At 43.5% G+C, this 9,815-nt stretch overlaps 1 protein-coding gene across 1 annotated transcript in view; it reads right to left on the bottom strand.

The window, feature by feature from the left end:
* Window positions 1–9,815, bottom strand: part of COL4A1 (collagen type IV alpha 1 chain) — a 193,659-nt gene that overhangs the window by 66,902 nt on the left and 116,942 nt on the right. The window contains exons 16-21 of the mRNA XM_019529666.1: window positions 8,737–8,781; window positions 8,351–8,404; window positions 7,891–7,932; window positions 6,735–6,828; window positions 5,747–5,782; window positions 2,197–2,358 (exon numbers count right to left, since the gene is read on the bottom strand). Of these exons, the coding sequence (XP_019385211.1) occupies window positions 2,197–2,358; window positions 5,747–5,782; window positions 6,735–6,828; window positions 7,891–7,932; window positions 8,351–8,404; window positions 8,737–8,781 (433 nt within the window). The remainder of the gene's footprint in view (window positions 1–2,196; window positions 2,359–5,746; window positions 5,783–6,734; window positions 6,829–7,890; window positions 7,933–8,350; window positions 8,405–8,736; window positions 8,782–9,815) is intronic.

Genomic DNA, 9,815 nt, shown 5'->3' with positions numbered 1-9,815 from the left:
ATCACCTCCTTGGACCTGCTTGAGATGCATCTGTGGATGCATGACAAGGTACGGTTGGCCTTCCTGACTGCATCCCCACACTGCCAGCCCATATTCATCTTGGAGTCAATGATGAGTCCAAGATCCTTTTCTGCCTCTGTACTGACAAGAGAGTTCCCCAGCCTGTAGGTATGGTGCTGGTTATTCCTCCCCAGGTGCATCACTTTGCTCTTGTCGGTGTTGAATCCAGGCCAGCTTCCTCCTGCACAGGCTGCATTATTGGGGCCGGGGTACGCCAGGCCTGGCTCTGGCAGCCACTTCTACCCAGAGCATGCCCCCTCCCCGCCATGATCTCTCACTCTGTCTTATACCTCCCCTTCCCTGCAACTGTCACCCCCAGCGCATCACACACACATATAGACCCTGATACCACCTCCACCTGAGATTCAGATCCTCAGGCCCCAACCCTGTCTCCTTCAGACAGGACTGAGGGTTTTCTGCCCTTCTGCAAGTAGCTCTTGCAGGCTGGAACTCTGCCAGCCTGCAGAGCTGTTTGCAAAACATGAAACCCGTGTTTTTCTGCTTCAAAGGGGAAAATCTGTGATTTCCCACAGCAAACAGAAAACCCAACCCCCCTGCTAATAATCATGTATACTGTAGCAATTCACTTCCTTTTTAAAATAAAGTAAAATCAGGGGCTCTCAAACTGTGGGCTGTGACTCCCCAGGGGGTAGCAAGCAACTTAAAAGGGAGCTGCAAACTTCTCAGGGGATACTGCAGTAGCACGGGGAAGCAATGCATGGCAGAGGTATGGAGTGGTGGATGGCGGCAGCGGCTGCCGCGTGCAAACTCCCTGTCCCTGGGCACCTCCATCCAGCACTTGGGGTTGCGGTAGCACAAAGTTTGAGAACTCCTGAAGTAAATGAATAATATTCATTTATTCAGGAAATGATCTTTGTCTTCATAGCAGAGCACTGGGATGTGCCTACTCCTTTAAGGGACAAAGTAGCCTGAGAGACTACTTGCAGGTGATGAAAGGGGCTAATGAGAGACTCACCTGACTGGAAGAGGGCTCTGGCTGGTAGTCTCTGGAGCCCACACCAGTCAGGTAGTCTCTCCCTAGCACCTACCTAGTGAGGAGCTCCTGGTAGCAAAGCAGCAGGGCTCCTGCAGGGACCTAGATTTAGCTAAACAATTCTGCCAGCCTGGGAACAAAGGCAAGTTCCCTGCGCAAAGAAAAACTGGGTTACAATCAAGTGGCCTTTGTTTATGTGAAACCCCTAGAGGGTTTGAAGCATCTGCCAGAAGGCTAAGATGCTTCTTGTTTATTTAAGTTACCTTGGCAGCTTAGCCTTGAACCTTTCTTTGGCAGGCTCCAAAGTCCTATTTAGAGAACCAGTAGCCCAGGAGCCCTCAGACTAAGATTGGGACTCAGTAAGGGGTCCAGGAGCCTAGAAAGAGGCTAAGACCTGGACCAGAAAGTCCACAGGCCTAGGGAAGGGCTGAGCTGGGCCAGAGGGTCCACGAGCCCAGAGCCAGCTAAGACAGACTACAGGGTCCGAGAGCCTGGAGGAGGGACTCCATATGGGACCAGGGATCTGAGAGCCTGGAGGAGGGGCTGCGTGTGGGTCCAATAGTTCAGAGGGTGATGGCATAAGTGACCAAGGTCCAAGGGGGCCAAATGTACAAAGAGTTTACATCAGAGAAAGAGAACATCTATGAGGCTTGGGGCATGGTATAGGGGAGGAAAAAGTAGCCACACACTTTGTCCTTAAGGCTACAGGTGCCCTACAGGAGCCTACTCGGGCCAAGAGAGACCTATCAGGCTTGCTGGATCGAGACTACTGGGATTACTCTAAGGCCCGTTGGCAGCCTCCCTTAATCAACCTTTAATATTAAGAACAAGACATGGTGGGTGAGAAATCTAGGAAGAGTGACATTAGAGTCTGATCCAAGCAGGAGCTGCAAGCCCTCTGGGGGGCATCATGGCCATTCTTGACTGTGGTCATGAACCTATCACAGTCTTCAATCAGGCAACTGGTCAGGCAATAGATCAGGTATTTTTCAGAATAAGAAAATCAAATATGATTCCAGATTCCATGTTCTTTCCATACTAATCCCTTCCCCTCCCCCAACATCTTTTTTTTCCCTTTGTCTCTTTGGACACTTAAAAAGTTAATGTCTTTGAGCTGAAATAAAATCCTGACTTCCTATTACCATTTCCTGGTGGGCCCGGAGGGCCTGGTGAGCCGGGAGGCCCTTGTAAACCATCTCTCCCAGGTGGTCCAGGCAAAGAAATTCCAGAGAGACCAGGATCACCCTTTTCACCTCTGTCACCAGGTATGCCAGGTGGACCTTGCAACCCTGGAGTAGGTAAACCTGAGAAAAAAAAAAAAACAGCATATGCATTAACTACAAACAAAAAGATATCACCATCAATAGATAAATGGTCATGTGTCCAAGCTTAAGGCACAAAAGCTAGTATTAGGCCCTTGAAACACAATTCTATTTCACACTTATACAGATATAAGTCATCTAAGTCACCCCAAGACATTCTACTTCACCTCTCACATGACTCACATAGATACAGCTAAATGCCTTATGCAGCTACAGTTCTGCCTTGTGCAACTGAGTCTGTCTCTACTGCACTTGTCTGGAAGCAATTCAGCGTTTCTCTGCACACATACCTTAATGCTTTAATGTGATTCAACTCTACTATGGACCCAGACATTCTGTATAACTGGGGATGGTTAAAAATGTAAACTTTTGTCTAGCAGTTAGAGCACTTACCTAGGAAAAGAGACATAAGGTACCTAGGTTCCAGGTGCACCTACCCTGAAAGAATTTCAAACCTGGCCTCTCACATACATCGCAGGAAAGCAACCTAATCATCAGGCCATAGGCAGCGATATAACAACCAGGGTGTGCAACCTGGGCAGCAAAAGCCCTGGTAGGGGCCAGCCTGCCTGTGGTGGCTGCAGTAGCAGAACCAGCAGTGGCAGTGGCTGCCTTTCATGTGGCCCTTCTAAGTTGGGGCTGGTGACCCAGTCTCCCACTGTGCGTCTCCTACAGGCCAAGTAAGAATAAGAGAACCTTCCCACTGAGGCTTGTTCTCTGGGAAAACAGCAGCCAAAAAACATCTTGTCAAGCAGAAGAACAAGCAACAAGAAGTGTGACGATAGCTATGGAGGTGAGTATTGCCATAGCAGGGGAGAAGTAAGCACTTTCTTCTGCTAATGTTTATGTATTGGCATTATAGAGCCATTGGGAAAACTGATCAAACAATATTGGGTACTCAGAGCTGATTTCTCCATATGGTGTTCCACTTGCTAAAAACTCCTTTACCATGGAATAAATGCCCAGATTGTACTATTTGGAAAGTGGAGTGCCATCTCCATTACAATATTTATTCAAGAAGGAGAGACTTTTTGTAAGATGACCCAGAATCCCTGAAAGAAAGAAATGTTTGCTTGTGTTTGGAGAAAGGAAAAGAAAGCTTGATGGATTGGTAGGATCAAACTTCAATGTTACTGATTTTCTTCGCAAACAGTAGACCACATATGCACAATACTCAGCCTTCTCCATCTCTCTGTCAATAGCCCTTCCTGTCTTGTAACACAGCTCTCTTATCATACTTCTCCTTTTAAACATCTCACCACACATCTGAGGGAGATTGGAGGGGCTGAACAAACTAAGCATTGGTGACTCCTTTATTTTCAGGTCACAGGCAGGTCATAGCCCCCTCCTACTGTTGCAACTCTATTGAGCCTGACCTTGTTACTTAAATACAATCTAGGATAGTGCCATGATATACAACAGCATAGCTCCAAATGGACATCAGGGTACATGATGCTTTTGGCCTTAAAAAGTCATTGGGTAAGATGCATAAGGACCCTTGGGAGCAGGAGCTAGAACCCAGCTCACAGCCTTCCTATGTTAATGCCCTCCTTCTCAGGCTACAGAATTAGTTTCTTCCTTGTTTCTTTTCCTTCTGGCTCTTAGCTATTTCCCTCTTGGCTTCCCAGCAGGCCAGATTCAAGAGGAAAGGATTGAAAGTACTCAAAGCCATGTATGTCCAATAGTTTGGAGATTGTAGCACTCTGTAGGTACATAAGTGAAGATGCACGCCATTTGAAGCAGAGGAAGGCGTCAAAACCAGATCTCCCATGTCCATTAGGTTGTTTATAAAGGAACCGTTATGATGCTGCTTACACAGATATGTAGCTGCTCACATCAAAAATTCCAAAAATATAGGTAGCACATATATGCTTTATGCAGTAAGAGGGAAGTCTGAGGAAAGCAGACCAAGGCATCTTAGCATAAGTTAAAATTCCTACTGGAATGGCGAGAGATACAAATTCCAAAGTAACTGAGGATGGATCTGTGGAGGCATTTAAATGTTGCCTATTAAAATGAATAGGATGAGCAAGTTGTTTGATTCTACAGAGTGCACCGCTGAAGATACATAAGCTGTGCACTTCACTTTCATTGAAAGCATAGCAAAGTTATGTGTCTGTATTAGGGAAGTAAAATGTGGCAGCTATACATAAGATATGTATATACTGGGTACATCTACGCATTCAATTAACATGGTGTGATAAATTCTGGTGCAGTCCACAACAAAGTTAAAAGCTCCCAGATGCAGCATCTACATGTGTGCCTGGAATGACAGCAATTTGAGCTGAGGCAGAGCAGCCTGGGCTAGCAGCAAGTTTGAAGGGTCAGCACCAGGCTCTGGGTCATGGTGTTGGGAAGCGGAGGGACTGGTGGAAGCATGTGAGTGCCCAAAGAGTGGAGTCATGTGGCTAGGCAGCAGGCAGGAGTCTGGCACTCTGCTGCCTGGGCTGACCAGACACAATTTATGCCCAGATCAGTATTTAGGTGCAGTTATTTTCACCACTGTAAGCCAGTACTGTCTCTAACAGTACTATATTTCAGGGGCAAAAATCAATTTGCTGCAGTCTAGTAGTGCCACATGTGTAGATTGTGATGCTTTACACAGCAGCAAATTAGTCTACTGTGTAGTTAAGCGCACATGTAGGTGCATCTGCCGAGTGTCAATGGGATCATCTCTCTTATTCCACATACAATAATAAAGAGACAAGTCCTCAGACCAAGCAAGGTTTCCACAGAAAAATTCACAGGAGGGGATTCTGGGGATCCCAGCTCTAGGACTTTCTCTCATCTCTGATATCCATGTAGTGTGTTGTTCCAACAGAGCTATGTTTTCCAGGCTTCTTCTACAAGATTGTGCCTCTGGAGCAACTGCCTATCTCCTTTCATTTTAACGGACATGCCCCAGCACAAACGCTGCTTCTTGTGGAAGTTAACAGTCTCAGGCTTCTTCATAGGAATCAAGGATTATGTTACAGAGGTATGGATACCCACCTTGTTTTAGGTATGAAGGGGACAATTCACACACAGACCTTGAGGGGTCAAGCAGATCCCCACAAGAGAATAACGGATATCCAATCTAGCAATCTAGTGGCTACAAGTGGCAGATGCTCAGCACATCTCAAGATTGGCCCAAGGAAAGAAAAAATGTAAATAAATTAATGTGAGAGGCAAGGACTTCTTAGGATGATATCTTTTATTGGAACAACTGTGTAGTTGGGTATAAATCTATCCCAACTATACAGTTGATCCAATAAACGATAAAACGATATCATCCTAAGAAATCCTTGTCTCTTGCATAATAATTGGACCATCATGGCTACAACATAATGCTTACACTAAATAAAATAAATAATAAAATGTATGTTCATACCTGGAGCACCTGGGCGTCCTGGTGGACCTGGAAAACATAATAAAAAGAAATGCTTTCAATTATGGAATAAATGCCTATGAACATATAAAAATAAATATGAATACCAACAGTAATGGTCTCACAGTATTTGTTATATAAACATTCACAACAAGCTTATATTAATAAATAAAGAAATAAAGGTAGATAAGACTCAGATGACTTAGTAGAAATTTATTTGCAAAGTTTAGATAAAAATGCATAGAAGTCTGAAAAGGATAAATTTGGCATATCTTGCAATCCAATTCTGCAAGATACTGTACTGGGGCTAAGAAGATCAGACATTGCAATGTACCCTACTGAAGAGGGTCTAGTCTATCACTGGTACATTCCACAACATTCCCAGTATTGTTTGTCAGCTAATAGCATTAATTTAAAGAAAAGTAGTTCAACTAATGTTAATGAAACTATACTATGAAAAAGGGAGAACTCATTAAAAGCCTGAATCCCAAAACTCTAGTGAAGTCAGTGAGAAGCTTAAGTGCATAAGAAACAAGTGAGATAACTGAAAAGTGTCAAACATTTTGAAATTTCTTTGAAAAATAAGGGAAAATATTCAACTTTCTACCTATATGATTAGTTTTAAAATTATGCATATGTCTTTTAAGAGATAAATTATAATTGGGATGCACGCTGGAGCAGATGCAGAGTGCAGCACAGTCCCAGAGTGGCCACGTGCAGAGCCATCTAGTATGCCCCACATGCTTCCCAGGTGTCAACTCTAAGACCCCGGGCAGCACTGGGAGCAGGGTAAAATTATAGCAAAACTATGGAAATGTGAAATATGTTATACTATAAAATGTGAATCCTATAATAGCCAGTTAAAATTAGGGAGGCAGACTATAAGAACCCAATAGCACTTTAGTCAAGATATTATCATATAGATACACTGACACACATAATCAAGAAATTATATTTTCCCTTAAAAAGAAAGACAATAGAAAGTACACACCTTTTTCACCTCTTTCACCCTTTGGTCCTGGAAAACCTGGAGGTCCAGTCTCTCCTTTTTCACCAAAGGCATCCACTGTTCCTGTGCCTATAATCTGAACCACAGAACAAAAGGATAATGGCAAATTCATAGCGTAAAAATTCAGGACTGAAACTTTCCACTGTCTCTCATCTGGAGCTGGCAGGGCCAGTTTGGCCCATGGTACCAACTTAGTGCAATTTCATCGGTTGATGAAAATTGCATTGGCTTGTAACAGCTGAGTAGGTGCACTGAAACACAAGGACCCCTTGCATTCCTAATATTCCCCATTTACCTGGAATGAGCTTGACTAGACAGCTTTAATTCATCTCCGGTTAACAGATGGTACTAAAGTGTCTTAGCCTGGACCAGAATCAGAGTATTCACTATATTTTATTTTACTACAGCTTGTGACTTTTGTTAATACAGAATTCTGCCTGACAAACAGTACCCTAAATTTACAGGAATTATATACATATATACTTATATACATATGCGTGCATGTGTGTGTGTGTGGCATGCGTGTGTGTGTATTTAGGAATTACATCTTTTTGAATCCTGAATTTTTTATATAAATCAGGAATTTATATACAGAAAAATGCATTCAGGAATTATACGTTATTTGCTGACATTATTATACAATTATACATTATTATGTAAAAGCCTGGCTGTTTACATTATCCCATATAAAAGATAAACACTTATAAGTGCATCTCCCTAGGATACTCCTGACTAATATCAACCCACTTTTAAATCTAGGGTAAAAAAAACCAAAACAGAAGTATACTGTAAAATCATTAGACTTGTTCTGAAGTACTTATTGGTACACTGTTAAAAAAGCTGGACTGCTTTAAAATAATAAAGGCGATGGCCTTATTTTAATGTCACAAACTAAAACATTTAAAACTCAAACAATACCAACTGTTCCAAGGACCCCCCTTTTACAAATGTCAAATATACTTGGGCACCCACCCTTTATTTTCATTTAAAAAGTTGTGTTCCTATTGATTGCATTTCGACCAGAACCTATCAAGAGCTTTTTTACAAACATTGAGATGGCTTTGGATTCCGTGTTGCTTATTTCTTTCAACAGTTACTTTATGCCTGCTTATTATAAACAAAATTTTACTTTACTTACTGCTCCTGGAGGTCCTGGAAAACCTTGTTCTCCCTTATCCCCCTGAACAAAAAAATAATTCACATTTTTAAGCTGAACCCTTGTGCAAACACAAACTGTTCTATGCATTGCATTCAGTTTGGTTTTCTTACATATGGAGAGTTTTATTTACTAGAATCTACTTTGAAAATGCAAACTCTGCACTGCTCGATGCTTTTTTTCTAAATGACTAAATGATACCGTTTTGTACCATGTTATATTTTACAACTGCTTTCCTTGAGTGTATACTTTAGTGTATACTCCTCTTAGTATAGTTGGCCAGCATTTCTCATGCTCAAGCTCCTTTATAATTTTGCCAAATTTTGTTTAATACTTTAGGACTAAACTTTATATTTTGAAAACTATTACTGATTACCGTCAAAATGTATGTAAATTTTTTGCTATGATTTCTGCCCCACTGTGGTAAAAATGAACTAATTACCTTAGGCCCAGGGCTACCCGGTGGCCCTGGAAATCCGTGCTCGCCCAATGGTCCCTGCATGCATATTAGAAAAACAAACAAAGAAAACAAATGAATACAGCCGGACCTTAATAGTGGCAGCTTCCCCAGCTGCACCCAGTCTCCCCAGACACCCTAGTGGGGCATTGTTACAGACCTCTTCTCCCTTATCTATGGCATGTTATAGGTTTTTATTGGTCTTCTGAAAATCATGCTTTGTAGTTGTGTGAAGTGAGTTGTCTGAAGTGGTGATTTATGGGATTTCTTAGGTAAACGATTGTCTGGAAATGTACGATTTAATAGGCCCATCCAGTAATAGAGTCCTATCTAATAATGGCAATTTATGAAAAATCAAGTGAAACACATACCCGTTCTCCTTTTGGTCCTTCCTCGCCATCTTTTCCAGGTTTTCCCTGTAAAACACAAAATTCCATTCTATCAAACAGACAATCACAGGGAACATCTGACAGAACCCTAAATTTAACATTACAACAGAGCTCATAAGTCCTCCTCTCACAGCTAGAAATGTACAGTGTATGGAAGTGACGAAACTAAGACCACTGAATGCATATATTACTTGACATAACAGCTTACCTAGTAAAATGTAGACCTGCAGAGCATTCCACATTGTTAAATTCATACTGATCTTTTGGAAGGACCTTTAGTAGAGGATTAACATTCTTTTTTGTGAGGTTAAGGGCAGTACCTCCCCCCAAAAAGCACCTTCCCTCACTGTTTCCACCTTCTAGCCACTCCTCAAAGTACAACCAGGAGCCCCCAAACTCTAAACCCAAATACCAATTTATTAGAATATGAGACCTTATTTAATTTACTTATCCTTCAGTGGCTGACTGACTTCATTTCACCACACTCCCCCCACCCCCATTTCCTTCCCACTGCCCATTTCATTACCCACCCCCATCCCATTAACTTTCCACCTCCCAGCTTCATGTTCCCATACCTCGCCTCCAACCCGTCTCTCACACCCCCCCACCTAGAGCAGGGGGCAAGGCTCCCCTCCACTCCCAGTGGAGTCCAGAGACCTGCACGGCAGGGGTGAGGAAGGCAACCAGCTCCATTGCGCAGGGCTTCCCCCGGTGGTGTGCTTGTGACGGGAGCTGCACATGTGCCGTGCACAGCCCCGCGCAATAGAGGTGAGCCAGCCTGGCTGTGCTCCTTGCCATCACATGCAGTGCTGGCTGAAGCTATGCGCCACCGGGCAGCAGTGCCTGCATAAGCCATGAGTGCTCTGAATACCCGCTGCCTTCTGCTGCTGCTGCCAGTGGCAGGGGCTGTGCACCATAGTGGGGAGTGTGTGGAGGGGTCACAATACCCCCCTATCCTTCCTCCCACCCACCCCCTGCCTACCAGAGCTCTGCTGTCCCATTGCCCCCCTGGGCGCAGTCTCCATATTGCCGCTAGCCCCAGCCCCATGCTCCCTGCCCCC

This window comes from Crocodylus porosus, unplaced genomic scaffold (genome assembly GCF_001723895.1).
Source record: "Crocodylus porosus isolate Cpor-Errol unplaced genomic scaffold, CroPor_comp1, whole genome shotgun sequence".
Lineage (NCBI taxonomy): Eukaryota > Metazoa > Chordata > Crocodylia > Crocodylidae > Crocodylus > Crocodylus porosus.
This window is presented reverse-complemented; position numbering and strand designations above follow the sequence as displayed.